The sequence below is a fragment of the Gopherus flavomarginatus genome, chromosome 5 (assembly GCF_025201925.1).
Source record: "Gopherus flavomarginatus isolate rGopFla2 chromosome 5, rGopFla2.mat.asm, whole genome shotgun sequence".
Taxonomy (NCBI): Eukaryota; Metazoa; Chordata; order Testudines; family Testudinidae; genus Gopherus; species Gopherus flavomarginatus.
Genome location: NC_066621.1, coordinates 4563866 through 4587138, shown reverse-complemented (window position 1 = coordinate 4587138; position 23273 = coordinate 4563866). Strand labels below are relative to the sequence as shown.

General features: G+C 56.1%; 2 protein-coding genes across 3 annotated transcripts; both read right to left on the bottom strand.

Moving 5' to 3' along the window:
* Positions 1-317: 317 nt before the first annotated feature.
* Positions 318-10120, bottom strand: RUSF1 (RUS family member 1). 2 transcript variants are annotated; one of them, XM_050956890.1, is made up of 15 exons: positions 10031-10120; positions 8709-8872; positions 8214-8291; positions 7706-7820; positions 5478-5523; positions 5353-5385; positions 4612-4717; positions 3793-3894; positions 3548-3618; positions 3150-3334; positions 2951-3008; positions 1724-1794; positions 1304-1462; positions 1106-1183; positions 318-622 (listed from the first exon to the last, which is right to left on the bottom strand). In XM_050956890.1, exons 2-15 carry the CDS (start codon positions 8856-8858, stop codon positions 528-530), a joined length of 1347 nt encoding a protein of 448 aa, XP_050812847.1. In that variant the 5' UTR covers positions 8859-8872; positions 10031-10120; the 3' UTR covers positions 318-527. The 2 variants fall into 2 exon arrangements, with proteins under 2 accessions (XP_050812847.1, XP_050812849.1); XM_050956892.1 differs by lacking the exon at positions 3793-3894.
* A 2654-nt stretch (positions 10121-12774) lies between these two features.
* Positions 12775-23018, bottom strand: LOC127052915 (zinc finger protein 345-like). Its single transcript, XM_050957061.1, has 4 exons — positions 22581-23018; positions 20975-21123; positions 18731-19979; positions 12775-13692 (listed from the first exon to the last, which is right to left on the bottom strand). The coding sequence occupies exons 2-4, from the start codon at positions 21111-21113 to the stop codon at positions 13050-13052; spliced, it is 2031 nt and encodes a 676-aa protein (XP_050813018.1). The 5' UTR covers positions 21114-21123; positions 22581-23018; the 3' UTR covers positions 12775-13049.
* Between the last annotated feature and the right edge of the window lie 255 nt (positions 23019-23273).

The window sequence follows — 23273 nt, the reverse complement described above, 5'->3', positions numbered from 1 at the left end:
CTAGATACGGCTGCATCTCAGCCCAGGCAGCGGATCCCTGAATAAACAGTCCCTGCGCCCCACCCTGGAGATGGTTGCATCTCAGGGCCAGGCAAGGGATCCCCGTATAAACAGCCTCCGAACTCCACCCCAGAGGGGGCTGCATCTCAGAGCCAGGCCAGGGATCCCCGTATAAACAGTCCCCACACACTGCACCAGAGGGGGGCTGCATCTCAGTGCTGGGTGAGGGATCACCATATAAACGGCCCCCACACCCCAACCAAGAGGTGGCTGCATCTCCGCTGTACCCCCTAGCAGGGAAAAGCCCCATGTCTATGTACATATATATAAAAACTTTATTCCCAGCAGTACAGGGGGGCAGAGCACATTGGATTCACAGTGTGTGTAACTCCGGACCCACATGGAGCTGGATCGAATCCGCATCCTTCAGTCACTGGTCCCAGCCAGCTCACTGGGGTAAGCCCGCTAAGGCACAGAACGTTTTGGTCTCATTGGGGTCGCTGCCGACGCTGGGGAGGAGGGCAGGTCTACAGGGCTTTCTTGTCCTTTAGGGTCCAATCCAGACGCCACTCCTCTGCTCCAAGCAGGTTCCGGTCCGTGACCCAGCCCGTCAAGACCAGCCCTGCAAGAGACAGACCAGCCCAAGGCCAGAGGATGATGTGTGTGTTTCCCCAGTAGGAGGCGCTCTTCATGGGACGGGGGCACTAGGGGACACCCCAGGGCTGGAAATGCAGTGGGTGGGGGTGTCTCTCCGATCTCCCCAGGGCAAGGGCCAATGGAGAAGACCCCAGCGCCGAGAGCATGGGGGGTGGGGTCTCCACAGCACAGGGTGCTCTTCCCAGGGCACGGGGCCCTGCAGGGGGTAAGATCAGAAGTGGGAGTGCAGGGGGTGGGGATATTCCGCAGCAGGGGACGCTCTCCCCAGGCAGGGGGACACAGGGAAGGGCCGGGGCTGAGTGCAGGGGTTGGGGGACATTTCCCAGCAGGGGGCACTCTCCCAGGGGTAAGGGCACTAGGGGGCTCAGGGCTGAGTGCAGGGGGAGGGGATGTTCCCCAGCAGGGGGCGCTCTCCCCAGGGAGGAGCACTAGGGGTGCTCTCAGTTACCTGCTAGGAACCGGGGGAACAGCCTGTCCAGCAGCTGGTGAGTTTCCATCAGCACAGCCCAGACCTCTCCATCAGGGGCTGAAAGACAGAACAGAGCTGGCTGTGGGTGAAGGATAGGTGCTGTGAAACCTCCGGATGAGCCCCTCTGCCCCCCCACAGGATCAGGCACAGGGGTTGTCTGGTAACCCCACCCCTCACCTCCACACAACTGCCATTGCAGCTTCTGTAGCGTCTCTTCCTCCACAGCACCCGGGGGCAGGGCCTGGCACAGTAGGGTCTCCAGGAGCAGGGCGTGGGAACAGGCCTGGATGATGTCCACACTACTCGCTCCATGGCGCAGGGCCACAGCCACGGTGCCTGTGGGGAGAAGGGCACAGCAGGGTGTCCTGCACCATCTCACCACACCGCCATCCCAGACACCTGGGCCCCGTTTCCCCTCCCAATCTCTGTCTCCTACGGCTGCTGTGCCGGACGCCAGGGTCCCATTTCCATTCCTGGTCTCTGCCCCCTACGGCAGCCGTGCTGGACACTTAGGTCCTATTCCCCTCCTGGTCTTTGCCCCCTATGGCTGCCATCCCGGACACCTGGGTCTCATTCTTCCTCCCGGTTCCTCCTCACCAGCTTTTCGGTTCAGAGCGATTAGATAGTTCCTCAAGTTGCCCTCGCAGGCCTGCTGGAACTCAGCTACGCTGTGGGATAGACAGAAGGAAAGAATACGCAAAGAAGGAGATGCTCACTATGAAAAGCTAATGCAGTTTTAGGATGCATCAGGCGAGGTATTTCCAGTAGAGATAAGGAGGTGTTAGTACCATTATACAAGGCACTGGTGAGACCTCATCTGCAATGCTGTGCCCAGTTCTGGTCTCCCATGTTTAAGAAGGATGAATTCAAACTGGAGCCAGTTCAGAGATGGGCTACTAGGATGATCCGAGGAATGGAAAACCTGCCTTATGAAAGGAGACTCAAAGAGCTTGGCTTGTTTAGCCTAACCAAAAGAAGGCTGAGGGGAGATATGCTTGCTCTTTATAAATATATCAGAGGGATTAATATTAGGGAGGGAGATGAATTATTTAAGCTTAGTACCAATGTGGACACAAGAACAAATGGATATAAACTGGCCATCAGGAAGTTTAGACTTGAAATTAGACGAAGGTTTCTAACCATTAGAGGAGTGAAGTTCTGGAACAGCCTTCCAAGGGGAGTAGTGGGGGCAAAAGACACATGTGGCTTTAAGACTAAGCTTGATAAGTTTATGGAGGGGATGGTATGATGGGGTAGCCTAATTTTGGCAATTAATTTGGCAATTGATCTATGATTATCAGCAGGTAAGTATGCCCAGTGGTCTGTGATGGGATGTTAGATGGGATGGGATCTGAGTTACTACAGAGAATTCTTTGGGGTTGGGAAGGAATTTTCCTCCAAGGCAGATTGGCAGAGGCCCTGGAGGTTTTTCACCTTCCTCTGCAGCACGGGGCACGGGTCACTTGCTGGAGGATTCTCTGCAGCTTGAGGTCTTCAAATCACAATTTGAAGACTTCAATAACTCAGACATAGGTTAGGAGTTTGTTATAGAAGTGGATGGGTGAGATTGTGTGGCCTGCATTGTGCAGGTCAGACTAGATGATCATAATGGTCCATTCTGACCTTAAAGTCTATGAGTCTATGAATGGAACAGACACGTTTAGCCTCTGGAACTCCTCACCACAAGATGTTTCAGGGAGAAGATCCACCAAAGACACATAGGTTTCTATGAGCAGGAACTGCATCTAGAATAAATGTGCTGGCTGGGCCGAGGGGCCAATCCCTGGGGAGGGATGAGGGACAAGTTACACCACTGTTACTCACCTGGAGACCAGCAGGTGGAGTGGGGCTCCTAGAGTTATCCTGAGATGGTGCTGGAATTCTGTGGAGAGGTGAGGAGCAAAGAGTCTAGTCAGTTGGGTATGGGGTGGGAATGGGACGCGGGGCCTTTTCCCGCTCGGGGAAATTGGTCTCTCTGCATCTGCCCATGCTGGGGTTCCCCTCTCCCTCCTCCCGTGGTCACCTGGCAGCAGGGGTTCCTGCGGGTTGGCATGGGCGGGCGTGGGCACCCAGCCCTGGCACAGGAAGTGCCGCAGGGCGAGGCGCAGCCGGGCCCGGTTGAGTGTCTCCATGCAGACGGCGCGCACGGCCCGGTAGTTGGCGTAGAGGTGTACAGCCGTGAACAGGCCATAGAGGGTGTAGGTGAGCCTGTGGGGGAGGGCAGAGACAGGGGTCAGAGACAGGGGCCGGCCCAGCCAGACCCAGAATCCCCCACAATCCCCTGTGCCTGCCACAACCCTTCCCACAATCCCTTTTGCCTCCCACCTCCCATAATCCCCCACAATCCCCTGCACCCCCTGCCTCCCACAATCCCGACCCCAACCCAACACTTGTGCTATCCCTGCCCTTGGGGTCACTCACTGGAGCCTGTCGGTGACGAGGGGGATAAGGAGGAGGCTAACGAGCAGGCCGGCTAAATTCACCAGGGTCTCCTGGGGGTGGGAGAGGAGTGAGTGAGACCATCTGCAGAGGTGGGGTACAACCCACCGCCCTGGGCATTTCCGCCCTGCTGCATTCTGGGAGAGTCTGTCCCCTCTGCCCCCTGGAGCGCCCCCGCCCGCTGCACTGTGGGGTGCCCCTTAACAGTGGCCCCAGCAGGATCCCACCTGGCTCCCATCTTTGGCCGAAACGTCCGCCATGTTGTCCCGTCGGGCCTGGTGCATGGTGAGGGCTGCCCGGGTGGCGCCTCCAGCTACTCCCACGATGCACTGGGGCAGAGAGAGAGGAGAGGGGTCCGGGTGTGGGGTGCAGGACTCATGCCAACAAGAGTCGGTGGGAAAGACTTAAAACAGAGCCGTAGCCCATTGGAATATGTGGTTCTCATGAAATCAGGGCAGCTCCAGCCCAATTTCATCAGGGGGAAAAAAAGAAAACGGGGGTAAAAATGTTCCGACAACGTCCTGACTCTTCACTGAGAAAATACTGTTTGTTTGGACTGTTTTTATTTTGTTTTGGTATCGATGGCCATAGAATTCTCTAGTGCATCAACCCCACTATGGGGTTTGTGCTGTGTTATATAGTACAAAGAGGTGACATTGAAACAAAATGTTTCCAAAGAGCTGAAATGAAGGTTTTCTGGAATTTTCCGTCGCGAAGAATATCAAAATGGTCGGGTTTTGCTCTGAGGAGAATGGGGCCAAATTACAAAAGCACAAAATCCTTCATGAAATGGAACTTCTGCCGTTCACATGGCTCTGATGCCGTCCTCTGCCCCTCTGCCAATCCTTTGCCCCAGCGCCAACCCACCAATCACCTCATGGAACCCCTCCCCCGTGCCAATGCCAACCCCTCCCGCCAACCCCTCACCCACATCACACCAGCCCCCTCCCCATAACCAACCCTCTTCCGCTCATGCCAACCCCTCCACCAACTCCCAATGCTAACCCCTTGCATCAATTCCCGCACACCAATCCACTCCCAGCTACCTTGAAGAAGCCGCTGGTGCAGATGATGAGAGTGAAGCATGCTGGGAAGGCAGGGGCCAGGATCTCCATGAAGATGGCCAGGTCATTGAGACCATCTGCAAAGAGCCTGCAGGGCACAAGGGGCAAGAGTGGTGGGGCATGGCAGGGTTAGAGCTCATGTGTCACCCATGGGGTTCAGAGGACACTGGGCACTAAACAGGGGTCAGAGGTTCAGAATTGCCTGCTGATGGTCAGGTGTGAAGGGTTAGAGGTCATGAGGGAGGTCAGAGGGCACTCAACGGGCTACAAGGTTGAGAACTGCACCATGAGGTTCAAAGAGTGAAGGTCACCAAGGGGTTGGGGTCAAAGATCAAGTATCGCTCAACAAATGTCAAAAGTTGAGCCTCACTCAACGGGGCTCAGAAGGCAAAGGTCACAAGGCAAGTGTTGCCCAATGGACAGTTAGAAGATGAAGATCACACAATGGGGGCTCAGAGGACAAATGCCCAATGGGAGGTCAGAGTGTGACGGTCACCTGAGAGGCTCAGAGGGGAGGACTGTCCAATCACGTGCAGAGGACAAGACCAACGCATTTAAGTTTCAGAGGTCAAAGATCTTGTAATGGTCAGCAAGTGAGGATCTGCCACGAGGATATCAGAATGAGGGGCATCCCAGGCTGTCGGGGTGAAGGGTGCCCCAGGGATGAGGGGTTGTGGGAGGGATGTCCTGGGAAAAGGGGAGGTGGGTCCTTTCCTCGCTCACCTCCACTGCTTGGCGTCACAGTCCAGTTTGCTCCTGGGGGAGGGAGAGAAGAGGTCATGAGGGGAGATAACTCCACCAGCACTGGTGACCCACAAACCTCCCTCTCCACGGGGTGTGCCACTCACCCTTTCATCCAGGCAAAAAGAATCCGGCCAAGCATCCCCGTTCCGTCTGCAGGGGAGACAGAGAGGGCTGTCAGGGGCAGTGAAGGAAACAGCCGATCCCGCAGAGTGAATGGGGAGTTCAGCGGAGTCTAGGGGGCACTACTGGGGTTAGTGGGAAAAAGGGAGCGATGTCCCAGGCCAGCATACATCAAGGAGGGGAACTCAGGTATGGGGGAATACCAGGCAGGGATGGATTCCCAAATTCATTGATTCCAAGGCCAAAAGGGACCATTGCGATCATCTCATCTGACCTCCTGGATAACACAGGCCAGAGACGTGCCCCAGGGTAATTCCTAGAATGGAGCTTGTAGAAAAACATCTAAACTTGATTTTAAAATTGTCAGTGATGGAGAATCCACCACAATCCTGGGTAAATTGTTCCAGTGGATAATTCTTCCCACTGTGAAATATTTGCCCTTATTTCCAGTCTGAACTTGTCTAGCTTCAACTCCCAGCCATTGGATCCTGTTAGATCTTCCTCTGCTAGACTGAAGAGCCCACTATTAAATATTTGTTCCCCGTGTAGGTACTTACTGACTGTGATCAAGTCACCCCATAACCTTCTCTTTGTTAAGCTGAAGAGATTGAGCCCCTTGAGTCACTATAAGGCAGGTTTTCTTATCCTTTAATCATTCTCCTGGCTCTTCTCTGACCCCTCTCCAGTGTATCAACATCCTTCTGGAATTGTGGGTTCCACCACTGGACACAGCAGCAGACGCACCAGGGACAAATATAGCGGTAAAATAACCTCTCTATTCCTACTCAAGATCCCCATGTATGCACCCCAGGATCGCACGGCTTCTTTTGGCCACAGCTTCGCACTGGGGGCGCCCATTCAGCTGATTATCCACCAGGACCTCCAAATCTTTTTCAGGGTCCCTGCTTTCCAGGACACAGTCCCCCCATCCTGTAAGTCTGGCCCACACTCTTTTGTTCCTATCCCTATATATTTAGCCATATCAAAACGCATATTGTTCACCTGAGCCCAGCTCAGCTGATCCCTCTTTGTTATTTCCCACTCCCCAGACTTTTTGAGTCACCAGCGATGATTTTATGTTTTCTGGCAAGTCATTAATGCAGGTGTTAAACAGCAAAGGGCCAGAAACCAATCTCTGCAGGACCCCACTCATAACACACTCACTCGGGGGGGATTCCCCGTTCACGGGCACATTTTGATACCTATCTATTAGCCAGTTTTCAATCCATTCGATGCGGGCCATGTTCATTTTACATCGTTCTAGTTTTCTAAATCAAAATGTAGTGCAGTACCAAGCAAAAAGCCTTACAGAAGTCTAAGTATATTACAAGTGTGACCTTTATCAGACTTGTAATCTTACCCAAAACAAAGTGATCAAGTGAATGTGACAGGCCGTATTTTTCTATAAATCCATATTGACTGGCATTAATTATATTATCCTCCTTTAATTCTTCCTTAATGGAGTCCCGTATCAGCTGATCCATTTTCTTGGCTGGGATCGATGTCAGGCTGATGGGCCTATAATTACCCAGGTCATCCTGTTTACCTTTTTAAATGTTGTCACATCAGCTGTCTTCCAGTCTTCTGGGACTTCTCTAGTGCTCCAAGACTTATTGAAAATCAACATTAACAGTCCAGGAAGCTCCTAAGCCAGCTCTTTTAAAGGTCCTGGATGCAAGTTATCTGGACCTGCTGATTTTAAAATGTCTAACTTAAGTAGTTGCTGTTTAACATCCTTTAGAGATACTAGTGGAATGGAAAAAAGTGTTATTGTGTTATATGACATCACTATTTGTTTTTGTCCTAAATACAGAACAAAAACATTTATTGAACAGTCCTGCCTTTTCTGCATTATTATTATTAACAAGACCATTTCCATCTAGTCATGGATCAATACCACTGTCAGGATTCTTTTTGTTCCTAATATGCCTTAAAAGCTCCCTCTTACTGTCCTTAACTCTGCTGGCCATAGATTTCTCCTTGTGTCTCTTTGCTTCCTTTATCAATTTTCTGCAATTCCTAGCTTCTGATTTATAACCCTTACTATGAGGTTTCCCTTTTCTTCTAGTCATCACGTTATTTTTATATTTTTGAAGCTGCCGTCACTTCCGCACCAGTCTTTTAACCAATATAGCCTTCTTCGATGGTGGGATGAGAGGTAGGGATTTGTGGAGTGGGTGTCTCCACAGTGATTCAGGGGGGTGTGTCTCACCTTTGAGTATCCATGTGACTGTGGCTGCAGCAACAGTCGAGGTCTGGTCCCCCACGCCCACCCCCTTCAGCACGGCCTGCGTGGCCAGTGCCCCCGTGATGCTGCTGGCAAAGGCCTGGAAGGAACAGGGGAGACTGTTGCTGTTGGGGGAGGGGCAAGGACGCTGACCAACCTCTCCCCACCTCTGGCTTCTCAGTGCCCACCATTACCCCCATCACTTCCTTCTGCCCTCAGCCAGTCCCACCCCACGCCCCAGTACTATAAAGAGGAGGACTGGGCCACACCCCACTGCACTCTGACCCCCCAAAACCCACTGCTAAGGTTCTCTTGCCCCCCTAGGGTGCCCCCTCCCCCAAGGGTTGGAGCTGGGTCACCTTCCTCCGTAGCGCCCCCCTCCCCCAGGACTGGGTCTGCTTGACTCCCATGCACCCCCCAATCCCCTAGGTCGGGGGCTGGGTCCCCTCCTCCCCCAGAGCTGGGGTGAGTCTCCCCCACTTCACTGCCTCACCTGCACAGTGTCCCATATCTGGTAGGGCAGGTAGTCCTGGCTCACACTCTCGGGGTACCCCTGGGGCAGAAACACGGACTGCCGTGGAGAAAAGTGGGGGCCAAAGGTGAGCAGAACAGGGATCTTCCCCTGAGAATCAAAGACCACACTTCCCTCCATGACATCTCCACCTGGTCAACAGCAAGCCCTGCCCCCCCACAAATTCTCCAACCCCCGTAAAGTCCTCCGAGGCCCCCAATCTCCCTTCCCCTTGTCTCCTACCCTCTACACCCTCAACTTGCCTTCATAACCTCCAACTCCTCCCCACTCAGATGCAGCGTGCCTGAGCCCCCTTCCCAATCTGTGCCCCCCACCCTGATCCCTTGGGCCCCGCAATTTACCCCTCTGAGTTCTGAATCTCTCCTCCTCTGTCCAGCTGTGAATTACCTGTCAGCCCTCCTGGCTCCCCTCAACTCCCCATCTTTGCCCTTTGACCCCCCCCACTCCTCATCTCACCATGAAGATCTCCTTTAGCGAGCGCCATCCCATGCGCCCTGGCTCATCCCCCACATAGCTTAGGCGCCCGTCGGGTGAGGGCAGGTAGCAACGGGCACCGCGGGAGCCGTACTGCTCCGTGCAGAGCGGCTGGACCCCCAGGCTGGGCATGGCCAGAGCCAGGTCTGGGAGGAGAGAGGCGTTAGAGCAAGGAGTCGTCAATGGGCACAAGAAGAGAACACAACGCACTGACTGCATACACACAGCACACAAACACCCAGTGTAATGCAGAGACTGTATATGCTCAGTGTTACACTCGGTGTATGCGCAGTGAGTGCATTACACGCTGTGGGTATGTTACAGCGTGTGTGGGCACGTGCAATCTGAATGCAGCCTCATCTGTGATGAGTTTGTTACAGTCTATGTGTGCATTAGTGCACATGTGCAATCTGTGTTATGCTGTGTGTAAGAGTATGGTGTGTGTGCTACACATTTTGTCTATGTGTATGGTACATGTGCGTGCATGTTACACTTAGGGTGACCAGACAGCAAGTGTGAAAAATCGGGACAGGGGTGGGGGGTAATTGGCACCTATATAAGAAAAAGCCCCAAATAGCAGAACTGTCCCTATAAAATCGGGACATCTGATCACCCTAGTTACATTGCATTCATGTTACACTATGTGTATATGTGTGGGCGTGTGTGCATGTTACGCTCTGTACATGTGTGCAGTGTCTATTACATGCTCTGTGCGTGTCCATTGCACTGTGTGCGCATTACATGCTGTGTGCATGTGTATTACACTCTGTATGTGCCTGTTACACACTATGTGTGCTACACTGTTACATGTTCTGTGTTACATGTTCTGTGTGTGTGCACGTGTGAGTGTTACACTGTTACATGCTGTGTGTCTATGTGTGTGGCTGTTACTCTGTGTTACATGCTCTGTACACACATGTGGGTGTTACAGTCTGTGTTACATGCTGTGCTTGTGTGCACGTGTGTGGGTGTTACACTCTGTGTTACACATTGTGTGTGTGCAAGTGTGTGGGTGTCACGCTTTGTGTGTTACACGTTGTGGGTGTGCAAGCGTGCGGGTGTTACACACGCAGTGTAGATGCCTGCACACACACAGAGCTATAAATACGCTGTAGATGTTATGGGGGGAAGTTAGTGAGTTACACTGACACACACACACGGCAGGCTGCACCCCGGGGCAGGAGCGAGGCGCCCCGCCGGCCCGGCGCTGCCGGAGGGACACGTTGGCGGGGGGGAGGGGCCCGGGAAGCGCCCCGCCCCCCAGGCCGGGACACACCTCCGGGGCCCGGGCTGCCCGCACTTACCTGGGCAGGGGGCGCGGGAGCAGCGGGGACCAAGGCTGGCAGGGTGCGGGTGACTCTAAGCAGTAGGGTTGTCGAGTGCCCCCACCCCCGCGCGAGGCATTGTGGGGAATGTAGTTTTCCCAGAGCATGGAATTATGGGGGATGTAGTTTTCCCCGCGCAGGGCATTCTGGGGGGTGTAGTCCCTGTCGGAGCACTGCCGCTGCAATTCTCGCACCGGCCGCTCTGCCTGCTGTGTCCCTGGTGAGGCCAGGCCACAAACCCAGCAGGGGGAGGGTGTGTGTGGGGACAGAGTGAGATATGGGGGTTACAGGGTTGGGGATATGAGGAGGGGGGTATATGGAGATAGAGAGATGAGAGTTGTATGGGGCTGCGGGGGCTATGAGGATAGAGGGATACAAACAGGTATAGGGTTGGGGGTGTAAGGATGGGGGTTGTATTGGGCTGGGAGGGGCTATGAGGATAGAGAGATGTGGTGGGTATAGGGTTGGGGGGTTCTGTGGGGATATGATAGAGGTCTATAAAATCATGACTGGTGTAGAGAAAGTAGATAAGGAAGTGGTGTTTACTATTTCTCATAACACAAGAACTGTGAAATGAATTTAATAGGAAGCAGGTTTAAAACAAACAAAAGGAATTATTTCTTCACACAATGCACAATCTGTCTGTGGAACTTCTTGCCAGAGGCCAAGACTATAACAGGGTTCAAAAAAGAACTAGCTACATTCATGGAGGACAGGCCCATCAATTGCTATTAGCCAGGATAGCGTCCCTAGCCTCTGTTTGCCAGAAGCTGAGAATGAGCAACAGGATGGATCACTTGATGATTCCCTGTTCTGTTCATTCCCTCTGGGGCACCGGGCATTGGCCACTGTCAGAAAATAGGACACAAGGCTAGATAGAACTTTGGTGTGACCCAGTATGGCCATTCTTATGGAGTGGGGGTATGAAGATAGCAGAGGTAGTGCATGGGGCTAGAGATAGATACAGGGAGTGTATGAGGATAGAGAGAGAGAGAGCTACCTCCCTCCCCAGCAGACAGCCAAGATGCTGGGCCTCCAGGATGTGCACGTAGCCAGGTTCAGAGCTCTACAAACCTGCCCCAACAGCCTGAGGCCAATGTGGCTGCTATTCAGGGGTGCCTAGCACCCCATTTGAAGCAGTACTGAGCACCCCCTAACATCAACAAGGACAGGCAGCAAACAGCCCTGACCAGGATTCAAACCCAGGGCCTTGCCTTCCACATCACAACATGCTGCCACTTGAGTGCAGTAATGCCACCTGCAGACTGCCATAGTAAATTGTTATTTTCCATGTACAGCAGTTGCCAGCACTAATGAATTCAAAGCCTTTGGGAGGACAGCCCAACCCGGCTCTCATCTGTTTGAGCCAAGCAGCAGTAGTAGGTTGTTATTCTCTCTTGACTACTGCCCATGCCCATCAGCCCTGAGCTCTGAAAGGAGCCACTCCTTTGCTGGTAGCATCAGTGGGCTGTTATCCACTACACAGGCCAGCCACCGGAGGGGAGTGTGGCACATGTCAGAGAAGAGGTGCCAGCTCACAGGGAACAGCCAGCAGCCCCCAACACAGGGCAGAGAGGATTCTTCAATCAATATCAGCTAGAGGGGCATGTGCTTTGCTGCTTATGTAGCCTGCACTGGACACCCTGCCAGCTCCCTCACCTCCTGCTCCAACAAGCCCCCCCACAGCTGGGTCCCAACCCTCACCTCTTCCCCAAAACAGAGCTGCCATTGTGCCAGGCGCTGCACAGACCCCAAGTGAGATCGAGCCCCGTTGTGCCGGGTGCTGCACGTGGAACAAATGAGGAAAGCCAGTGCTCAGGGTGACTGATTTCAGGCAAGGGGACAATTCTCAGGCATTATCACATTTACGATGAAAAGCAGACCAGGTCTGAAATGACTCTGGGAGCTTACCAGGTTGAGAGGAAGGATTTGCATCTCTCTGGCCCGCCCTGCAATCGGAGTGAGATGTCTCCCATGGGGGATCCCCCAAACAGGGGCCCTCCACTGTGTGAAATCACAGTGGCTCTGGGACAGCCATGCAGCTGCTCTGAACGCCTGTCTGTCGCACCCTGGGGGAGAGCTGGCTGAGAGTGCTGGAACTAGAGGCGTGTGGGCTGACTTGAAGTGGTTTCCATCATATACAGGGTTTACAGTTTGGTTTAATGGCTCTCAGCACCCCCCACTACACAAATTGTCCCAGCACCCCCAGTTCAATCCCTGGCCCTGTGAGGGGACTGGGGCCTAGTGGATTAGAGCAGGGGATGGGTGCCTCGGCTCTGGGAGGGCTGCGCCGCAGAGTGCAGAGAGGGCTCTCTTCCTTGCCAACAGCTGGATTTTGTCCTGCCTTGAGGCTCGTGTTCCCTCTAGGACAAAAGCTGTTTTTCTTGCCATCTGGATTTCACGAGGGTTGAGGGGAAGGGGTTTGTGATGGGGGAAAGTGTCTTATATTCCCACTTAGATACAGAATCACACAGGTACCTGGGCTCATTTACTCCACTAGGGAGCAGCAGGGATCCACACACACAGCCCCGAATCCCTCTAGCAGGAGGCAGCACTGTGCACATGTGCACACATGACTGCTTCCCTCCAGCGCAGTGTTATGCGCACGCACACACACACACGCACGCACGCACGCACGCACGCATCCCTCCAGCAAGCAGCAGTGCTGCACACACATCACTGATTCCCTCCAGTAGAGGGCAGTGCTGCACACATACAACCAATTCCGTCCAGTAGAGGGCAGTGCTGCACACCCACACCCTCTTAATTTACACCCTTTATTAATAAAGTCCCCAGCTCCCCACTCCAGCAAATAACTCCCCTCTGGGAGCCTGTTTAATTCACCCCCCATCCCCTGGCAGCATGTCCGAGTGGGGTCTAGTTGGCGTGTCCATGCTGTGGGGAAGTCCTGGGTGTCAGACATTGTCAGATCCCAGATATCCCATGTTGAGAGGCGAGTCTCCCTCCTCTCTGGCATGACCTCTGACCCCAGCTGTCCCTAAGCCACAGGGCTCATCTGCAGCTGCTCAGCCAGGTCCTGGGCAGGGCGATGGAGGGCCTGGTGCTGCAGCAGGTTGGATTTCTGGGTGAACGCCTTCCCGCACTGGGGGCACTGGTAGGGCCGCTCCCCGCTGTGGATGCGCCGGTGCTGGGCGAGGTGGGAGCTCCAGTTGAAGCCCTTCCCGCAGTCAGGGCAGCAGTGGGATTTCTGGCCCGTGTGCAGGGAGCGGTGCTGGGTCAGGTGCTTGCCATGGCGGAAGCCGCGCCCGCACTCGGGGCACTGATAGGGTCTCTCTGGCGTGTGGGTGCGCAGGTGCTGCAGCAGGTTGGAGCTGTCGCCGAAGCCCTTCCCACAGTGGGTGCAGACAAAGGGGCGCTCGCCGGTGTGGGTGCGCCGGTGCTGCAGCAGGTTGGAGCGCTGGCTGAAGGCCTTGCCGCACTGGGCACAGGGGAAGGGGCGCTCGCCGGTGTGGGTGCGCCGGTGCTGCGCTAGGTGGGCATTGTGGCGGAAGCCGCGCCCACAGTCAGGGCAGCTGTAGGGTTTCTCCTCGGTGTGGGTGCGCCAGTGCTGTGCCAGGTTGGAGCTCTGGTAGAAGCTCTTCCCGCACTCCCCGCACTTGTAGGGCTTTTCGCCCGTGTGGATCCGCTGATGCCGGATCAGGAGGGTGCTGCGGGCAAAACTCTTCCCGCACTCGGGGCACTGGTAGGGCCGGCCTGTCCCACCCTGACTCTGCCCCTGCTCAGGGGTCCCATGCGGCTCCGCTCCCACAGGCCCTGCCTGCTGAGGATTCTCCTTTTCCATCCCGGCACCTGCTGGGAGAGAGAGAAAATCCAGCCGGGGCTCATTCCCAGTGCTGGGGGGGGGGTTGTCGCTGAGCAGAAAATCTGATGAGCATGAAGCAAATTCCCCAAACCCTTCCCTGAGGGGAGAGGAGGGGCCGGGGTTGCCTCAACGGCCCAGCTGAGCCCTCTGAGAAAGGCTGGGGTTGGGGAGGGTTCCTGCTGGGGGTGGGATCCAGGAGTGACACCTGCCATGAGGACAGGGCACCTGCTGGGGATGACACTGAGCGAGTGGAGACAGACCTGGAGGGCTCCCGGAAGCTTTGCTGGGATCCCACCTGTTCCCTTCACTCCTCGACAGTCTCCGAGCTGGCGTCACTCATTCCTCACCTATGTGGGCGCCTCTCAGGGTCTCCCTTTCCTCGAAGCCCTGGAAATCCGGGACCCTCAGCTCTTTCTCTTGCTCCATCCGGGAGGTCATGGTCAGGTCGGGGACAGGGAATCCTGCTGGGGGGAAGGAAACAGGCGAGACGGGCTTGGTTAAATTTCCCCTGAAGTCTCGGTATGGAGAACACGCTCTGGCTTTAACCTGGGCCCCACTCTCTGCTGGGGGGACACGGGATCCACACTGGGGGCGCACAGGGTCCCTGAGCTGCTGGGCCTGGGGGCAGCAGGGCTGATCCCCCAGAAATCTAAGCGGGGAAGAGCCCTGAGCCGAAGCTGCCCCGGGGCCATCAAAGCCCATCCAGCTCCTAATCCCCGAGGGGCAGCGGCGCCTCACCCAGCGAGATCAGAGTCTGGTAATTCTCCTGCATGACGTCCCTGTAGAGCTGCCTCTGCCCTTCGTCCAGGAGCCCCCACTCCTCCCAGGAGCCCCCGCCTCGAGCCCCACCGGCGCCTGGAACCCCCGCGGCAGGGACCCCGCTCAGCACCTGCCAGGCTGGGCAGGAACTAAGGGGGTGGGGACGGGCTGGGGCTGGGAGCTGGTCCAACTCTTAGGTCTGTCCCCTTTGCAAGGGACTCTGGGAAATGCAGTTTCCCTTTGCAATGCACCATGGGCAGGGTTGGCCACTTGGGACATTTCTGGCCCACCTCCTCTTGCATATTCATAATGGAGGTGGGGAGCTGTAACTTTCCCGTGCTAGCCTGGCAGGGACAGGGAGCTCCAGGAAGCAGAACTGAGAACCAAGTGAATGGCCGAAGGCCATGTCAGGGGCACTAGTTCTGATCCAGCCCCAGCCTGGGGCAGGGGACTGGCTGGCTCAGGGGAAAGGGACATGGAGCCCTTCCCCTCTAGGGGGTGCTGCCCCCTACTAGTTGGGGTCTGTTACACCCACTCATAATGCAACAGAGGATCTTTCCTTTGGGTGTTTGAAGCATAACCAGGCTGGGGAAGCCCCCTGCTAAACGTCAGCGGGTGGGAGACAAGGAGCGCCAGGCTCACCCAAAATCATGAGGGTTGGTAAAAAGAACAGATTTTGGGTTATTTTTCTTTGCCTTCTGCTTTGTGAGCCTTTAGGCTGCACGGGGGTCACATTTTTCTTTCAGAATGAAGGCTTGAATTATCACATCTTCACTTGACTCCAGGAGCTGGGGCTTTAAAAAAAATAATTAGTATGAGACTCATGAAAAATCGTGAGAGCTGGCAACACTGTGGAAGGGGATTCTGCCCTGCCCTGTCTGATGTTTCCATCTCTCCCCAGGAGACTGTGGAGGCAAATCAACATCCCCAGGCCAGTCCCTTGTCTGTGGGACCAGAGATCCAGGCATCTCATGAGAAGTATGCAATAGCAGTGACATGTTGAATTAATACATGTTGAATTATCTACATAATATAGATTCCTTCCCCCACCCCCGTCATTCCCCCCAACCGTCATTTCTGTTTGGCTCTGTCCACCCAGCCCAACCCCTTCCCCCCCTCTCCCTCCCCCCAAGGGCTCCCTGACCATAGAGCAGGGGTGGCCAACCTGACCCCGAAGAGCCAGAATGTACCAATGTACATTGCCAAAGAACCACAGTAATACATCAGCAGCCCCCCATCAGCTCCCCACCCTGCGCCTCCCACTCATCAGCAGTCGTGCGGATCAGCACCTCCTGATCAGCTGTTTTGTGGTGTGCAGGAGACTCGGGGCAGGGGGGAGGAGCGAGGACATGTCAGGCTCAGGGGAGGGAGCGGGAAGGGGTGGAGTGAGAGCAGGGCCTGTGGCAAAGCCAGGGGTTGAGCAGTGAGCACCCCTGGCACATTGGAAAGGTGGCGCCTGTAGCTCCAGCCAGAGTTGCTGCCTATACAAGGAGCCGCATATCAACTTCTGAAGAGCTGCATGTAGCTCTGGAGCCACAGGTTGGCCACCCGTGCCAGAGCACTGATCCCCCACAGCCATCCTGAGGCCATAGAAATGTAGCTAAGAGTGGCTGCCTGCATTGGTCCACTCTACCCATTATGTCACCCCGTGCACTAGCATTGTCCAGGGCTGTAGGCCAGCTGAGAGAAACTCTAGGGCAGGGTCTCTATGGTGAGTCTTCCAGGCACCCTCCAGGAGTCTAATAACCATAGAAGCAGCAAAGAATCCTGTGGCACCTTATAGACTAACAGACGTTTTGGAGTACGAGCTTTCATGGGTGAATACCCACTTCATCTGACGAAGTGGGTATTCACCCACGAAAGCTTATGCTCCAAAACGTGTTAGTCTATAAGATGCCACAGGATTCTTTGCTGCTTTTACAGATCCAGACTAACACGGCTACCCCTCTGATACCTAATAACCATAGAGATAGTTTTCTCTGCCAGCCTTGCCACAGAAATATGGCCAGAGCGACCACCTATATAGTACCAATCTAGCCATGTCACTATCCATATCTCTATGGTTATGGGTTGGGGAGCATTATGATCTAGGGCAGAGCTGGTGCTAGGCATAAACAGACTGAGCAATTGCTTAGGGTCCCAAGCAGCTTAAGGGGGACCCCTATTTGCTTGTTTTAGTATTGGGGGGAGCCAAAAATATTCCTGCTTTGGGCCCCCAATGGACTAGCACCTGCACTGATCTAGGTATTTTCAAGCTTTTTGATACCAGGGACCAGCTAGCTGCTCCCTAAACTGTGTTAGGGAGATCTCAGGGACCTGCGCTGATCCACAGACCAGTCATTGAGAAACACTGCTCCAGAGAGTACAGTGCCCTGGAGGGTGTTACAATCTAGAAGAATTCTTGGTCTCCTGCAGGGGTTACACTCTGGGACGTCTTCCAAGCATCTCTACGGTTTAGAATCCTGAAGGAGTCTGGGAGGGCTGCTGAGAGTTGCTAATCTCCTTGAAGGGATTATGCTGTGGGAGGATTTGCAAGGGTCTCTATGATTTGGAGTCCTGATGTGGTTACGCTCTGGTAGAGTTGCCAGGGGTCTCTATGGTTCAGAATTCTGGAGTGGGGTTACAGTCTGGGAGGTCTCGCAGAGGTCTCTCTCAGTATAGTCCGGACCCCACCACAGAACTGGGAGCCTCCTAGCCCATCTGGGAGCCCAAGCAGCTTCTGAGCTTCTCTGGCAGCACAGCAACACGTCCAGGGCCATTCTGACCCCCAAGATGGGGTCCACAGCACAGACACAGGCAAATCACAGAGAAAGGGAGTTTATTTCCTACAGGCACAACTTGCTAACACAACAAGAGACTCAATCGGTCACAAAATCCAGCAGGGGAGCAGGATCCAGGCACCTGTTGGGAACAGGTTTGGGCTGGGGCCAGACTGACTTCTGGGAAGCTCTCTGGCTGCTCCAGGCCAGGAGGGGATGTTCCCCATGTGTCACTGGGCTCCTGAACATGCAGCTCCATGCGCTGCAAAGAGAGCCAGGTGCTGGAGAGAAGGAGACAGGCTGCCCCCCCATCTGGGTGTGTCCATTTGTCCAGCCTCTCTGGTACCCAGCAGTCTCACACGCCCACAGCTCCTGAACCCTCTGTGAAAGGGTGAAGGAGCAGAGAGCGTGGTCCAGAGGCAGCCAGATTCTGGAGAGTGAAGGGATGGTGTCGTTCCCCTCCACCTTCCCCACCCCCAGGATGGCCACAGGCATTAGGGGACAGGATGAGCCTGCAAGAGTTAATGATCCATGCACAGTGGGGGGGTGGGAGAGCACGAGAGGCCCCCAAACTGGGGCACTTTGCCCCCAGCTCCAGCATGGATGGGATTCCCAGAGCACCAAGGAGAAACTTGGATCCTTCTTTCTCCAAAATTCCCCCAAAACCTTTTCTTCCACTGAGTCCACACCCCGACCCAAACCTCCTCCCCGACCATTCACACGAATTTGAAATAACCCATCCGCCCCCACCCTCATTCCGTTCCGATCCTCTTCGGATGAGCCTATGTATCTTGCTGAGTTCCCATATCAACACTTTTCAGCCTAGATCCCAAAGCACTTTCCCAAAGGCAGGTCAGCACACAGCACTGTCCCCTTTTCCCAGATGAGGCACTAAGGCAGAGACAGGGGAAAAGAGTCACCCAAGAGCACAAAAGCAAGTGTCAGAGCCAGGGGTAGAACCCAGGAGTCCTATCTCTCAACCTCCACCTTGCTCTCACCACTAGATCCCACTCTCCTCCCAGAGCCAGGATAAAAACACAGGAGTCCTGTCTCCCTGCCCCTCTCTCTCTCTCACCCCTGGTCCCCACTCCTTTTCCAGAGTCAGGGAAAGAATCCAAGTGTCCTGACTCCCAGCCCCCTGCTCTAACCACTAGACTCTACCCCCAGGGAACCTAGGAGTCCTGGTTCTCAGCCCTCTCCCTGCTCTAAATCCCCTCCCAGGGACACCCCCATGGGATTCCTGTGTCCCCTCCTGGTCAGCTGAGGTATTTCTGGATGTGTCCGAGTGGGCCAGCTCCCGCAGCCGCTCCCCAGGCAGGGCTGGTGTCTTCACGGTGCGTGCGCCGGTGCTGCCGCAGGTTGGAGCTGAGGCTGAAGGCTTTGCCACACTGAAGGCAGGCAAAGGGTTTCTCACCGGTGTGGGTGCGGTGGTGCTGCAGGAGGGCCGAGCTCTGGGCGAAGGCCTTGCCGCACTCGGTGCAGTGGTAGGGCCGGTGCCCGCGGTGGCTGCGCTGGTGCTGCATGAGGTTGGAGCTCTGGCTGAAGCACTTGCCACACTCGGGGCAGGGGTAGGGCCGCTCGCCCTTGTGGCTGCGCTGGTGCTTGACCAGGGTGGAGGAGACGCTGAAGCTCTTGCCGCACTCGGGGCAGCGGTAGGGCCGCTCGCCGGTGTGGGTGCGCCGGTGCTTCGCCAGGTCGGCGCTCTGACTGAAGCCGCGCCCACACTCCGCACAGGCGAAGGGCTTCTCGCCCGTATGCACCCGCCGGTGGGTCACCAGGTGCGAACTCTTCCCGAACACCTTCCCGCACACACCGCACGGGTGGGCCTTGGGGGCGGCCGGGGGACGGTGGTGGCTCTTGCGGTGCTGCGAGAGGGCCGAGCTGAGGGGGAAGCAACGTCCGCAGGCCCCACAGCGGTAGGGGCGGCGTTCCGTGTGCTCACGCACGTGCTGCACGAAGTCCAGGCTCAGGGCGAAGGCGCGCCCGCAGTCGGGGCACTTGTAGGGCGGCTCGCAGCGGTGGGTGCGGCGGTGCTGGCGCAGGTGGGAGCTCTCGGCGAAGGCCTTGCCGCACTCGCCGCATTTGTAGGGCCGCTCGCCCGTGTGCGTGCGTTGGTGGCGGATCAGGTGGGAGCTGAGCGTGAAGCTCTTCCCGCACTCAGTGCATTTGTAGGGCCGCTCCCCGGTGTGGATGCGCTGGTGCTGGCTGAGGTTGGAGCCGCGGCTGAAGCTCTTCCCGCAGTCGGGGCATTTGTAGGGTCTCTCCCCAGTGTGGGTGCGCTGGTGGCGAGTCAGCAGCGAGCTCTGGCTGAAGGCCTTGCCGCACTCGCCGCATTTGTAGGGGCGCTCCCCGGTGTGGATGCGCTGGTGCCGGATGAGGTGGGAGCTCTGGTGGAAGCTCTTCCCGCACTCGGGGCATTTGTAGGGCTTCTCACCCATGTGGGTGCGCTGGTGCACCAGGATCTCCTGCAGGGGGCTCTCGCACACTGTCTCCCAGTCGGGCCGGCCCTCCCCCTGCTTGGGGCTGCCGTAAGACTCCGTTGCTGCAGGCCCTTCCCGCTGCGGATTCTCCTCCGTCCTGGCACATGCTAGGAAACAGAGATTCCAGACAGGGCTCATTCCCTGGCCACAGGAGACAGCGATCGGGAAAGGGAGCAGAAAACCTGATGGTCAGGAAGCTGAATCCCCCCAACCCTTCGCAAGAAGGGAGAGGAGAGGCCACGTCTGCCCCAGTGACCCAGCTGCCGCAGGGGACCCATGACTGCTGCCCTGCCAACTCACAGTGGGATCTGGTCTGCTCTACTCTTCCCTGCTAAGCAGGATCTGGTCTGTTTGGCTGCCGGATGGGAGACACCCACCCCCCGGCCCAGTAGCTGATGGGTATGTGCAGGGTGACGCTACCCCTCAGAGACCCCAACCCCGCAGGGTCCCTCCTCTCTGGCCTGTGTGGTGGGGCTGTGCTGGGAAGTGGTCCCAGCTGAACTGCAGCACAGAGACCCTCCCTCTGGCAGGGCAGATCCCAGCTGTGCCCAGAGAGATGCCAGGGCTGGCACAGGCCTGGGGAGCTGGCTCTGCTCCCTGGCCTGCCCATACCACAGAGATGGGGCCTAGAACACATCGCCCTGCCCCCGCATCTCAGTAACTACAGAGGTGGAGCCTAGAGGTCCCTACCCACCTGTATCCATAGTGATGGGGGTCTAGCCCCTTCCACATCTCCCCATCCCATCTCTATAGAAACAGAATTGGGTGAGGAGGGGTGTTGCTCTGGGAGATTTTAGGATCCTCAGTGGCCCTTGGGGTTCCCCAGCTGTCATGGGGGGAGCAGAAAGAGGCAGTGCTGAGCACTGGGGGATACAAAGGGGGGCATCTGGCCCCACAGGGTGCAGGAGTTGAAGCCCAGTTCCCCGCCACTGCTGGGCGCGTTCCTCATGCCTGTGGATGGTGTCACACAGTAACAGGAATAGGGGAGGGCAAAAGGGATGGGGGAATGGAAGACAGAACTTGGGGAGGCTCCCAATGGCTTTGCGGGGAAACCAGCTTTTCCCTTCACTCCCAGTCCCTAAGCCAGTGTCACATTCCTCACCTGCGCGGGCACCTCTCAGGATCTCCCCTTCCTCGGAGCCCTGGAGATCTGGGACCCTGGGCTCTTCCCCTCGCTCCAGCTGGAAGATCCTGGCTGGGTCAGGGAACCCTGGTGCAGGGCCAGGCATGATCCCAGTCATGTGGAGCGAGCTGCTGAATTCAAACACACTGTTAGGTTTCCCCTTCTCATTCTGGTGCCATCCACTGTTAGCACCCCACTTCCAGAGGGCCCCTTAGCCAAGAGCTTAATTAAGAGGGGACCTAATCATGGTACCATCACTCAACACACCCCAGCCAGATAGTTGGCGTTGGCACAATTTACAACCACAAGATGATGCTTTATTCCCAGCTGATTCCACTTCCACATGCCACAGAGTGCTCCACACCTGCCCCGGGGCATTATCGTGCCCTAGAAAGCAGCTGTTGGTCTCAATGAGTTTTCCATGCTAAAGGTTTTCATTTAATCACTTCTGAACTGTGAAAGGCAAGGCACTGAACAAGATGAAACCAGAGATAGGAAGAGACATGTACTAAGTGCCCAGAATGCACAATTAGCAGCAGAACTTCAGTTTTAACCAAGGGAAAAAACATATTTCTAGCTGTCATAGGTGCACAGAAAATCTGGAGAACATGACCCAACATCTGCCTGAGTCTGCAGCGAGCCTGAACTGATCACTCTGAGGCCTGGTCCACACGACATGGGTAAGCTGATGTAAGGCAGCTTACATCAAACTGGCTTTGTAAGCATCTACACTAAAATGTAGCTCCCACCTATGTAACTTGCCTACTGCACCGACTTAATAACTCCACTTCCGCAAAGGCGTAGCGCTTAAGTCAATGTAGTTAGGTCAACACAGTGTCCATGTAAAAACTGCATTACTGACCTTGACCCTTGCTGCCTTTCAGAAACCAACACCCAATGCCCCACACTGGTAGCTAATAAGCTCCTGGTAAGGATGCGCACCGCCGACACAAGAAGCCTAGTGCGGACGTGTAAAACTGATTCAATCAACTTAATATCGTAGCATAGACTTGCCTTGAAAGGCATGAATTGCCTCCACTCTTCTCAATGGGGGCATCGACTCTGAAACCTAATGATGGCATGTCACATGTCAAAGTTGTTGGGCTGCCCCTTCCAGCTCAGGCACTTCTCTCAAACCATCCCCCTGGGTGCTCACACCTTCAGCCAGCCCCGACCCTGCTACCCCCAATACACATGCCAATTCCAGGAGGCGAACACCATCAACACAGAAATCACTGGGGCCCGGAGAACCAGGAGGGCGGGGGAGAAGATTAAGCACCCAGACACCCCCCTCACATCCTGGACTCCTGGGTTCCATTTCTGCCCCATTCAGTACAGGCCGGGGGGAGTTATTGAAACATGGCTCCTGTACAATTTCCAGCTGGAATTGGGGCCACACGCCCCGGGGCTGTGCCGGAGAGGGCTTTGCAACCATCGCAGCGCTCTCCCCTCTGCTCCCGGGGACCCCCGTGGCCAGATCACCTGGGCTTAGCATCTATCGCTTCCCCAGCCCCTCCCCGCCGCTGCCTGGGGGCGGGGGAGTCTGTCCAGTCCCAGCCCCCTTCGGCTCCGATCCTCTCCTCACCGCGGGCAGCGATTTCCTGCCTCGCCTGCTGTTTCTCGCCCCAGCTCAGCGCCCGGCCGGGGCGATCCCCTCCCGGGGCCGGGGCTGCAGGCGGAGACGCGGCCCCGCGGCAGGAGTGGCCGGCAGCGGGTCTCTTTGTGCGCTCCCCTCCCGCTGCCAGGCGCACACACAACACAACACAAGGCGGGGGGATTGCTGGGAACAGGAAGGTCCCTGCCTTATTCCGTCCCCTCCTTGCAACAGTTCCTGATCTCGCCTAGGAATCGCCCCAGAGGAGGTGGGGGGGGGGGCTGCGATGCCCCCAGCCCAGCTGAGAGGAGCGCCAGGGGCATTAGCACGTGCCCTGAAACCAGGGGCTACTTGCACCCCCACTGCGCAGCAGGGTCACTGGATCCGGGTTGGAGCGGGGTGAGGGCGCAGGAGGGGGCCCCACAGTCCGGGCAGCCCCTCGCGTGGTGCTGAGGGGGCACCGTGCGGAGCAGTGTGGGGCTCAGTAGGGGGCGCTCTCCCCTCACAGAGAGGGCTAGCCCCAAATGCGCCACTAGAGGGGGCTGTGTACTCGCTGCAGCAGCCCCTGGTGGCGGTCTGAGGCATTGCATACGCCTGGCCCCTGAAAGCTGGGTCAGTCCTGAACTTTTCATCCACAGGCCCTGCGGGTTCATGGAACAGCAGAATCCAGCCCCACGGAGACCA

What these genes read in the sequence shown, in the direction of transcription:
- RUSF1 (XM_050956890.1), bottom strand. Translation starts at nt 8,858, where the DNA reads ATGCCCAGCCTGGGGGTCCAGCCGCTCTGCACGGAGCAGTACGGCTCC. An exon ending in CTTTTTGCCTGGATGAAAGG is followed by an intron (nt 5,386 to 5,477) that starts GTGAGTGGCACA and finishes TCCCTCCCCCAG; the next exon opens with GAGCAAACTGGACTGTGACG. An exon ending in CTCCACCTGCTGGTCTCCAG is followed by an intron (nt 1,795 to 2,950) that starts GTGAGTAACAGT and finishes TCTATCCCACAG; the next exon opens with CGTAGCTGAGTTCCAGCAGG.
- LOC127052915 (XM_050957061.1), bottom strand. Translation starts at nt 21,113, where the DNA reads ATGACTGGGATCATGCCTGGCCCTGCACCAGGGTTCCCTGACCCAGCC. An exon ending in CCTGAGAGGTGCCCGCGCAG is followed by an intron (nt 19,980 to 20,974) that starts GTGAGGAATGTG and finishes TCTGTTTCCTAG; the next exon opens with CATGTGCCAGGACGGAGGAG. An exon ending in CTGCGGCAGCACCGGCGCAC is followed by an intron (nt 13,693 to 18,730) that starts GCACCGTGAAGA and finishes GCATCAGCGGAT; the next exon opens with CCACACGGGCGAAAAGCCCT.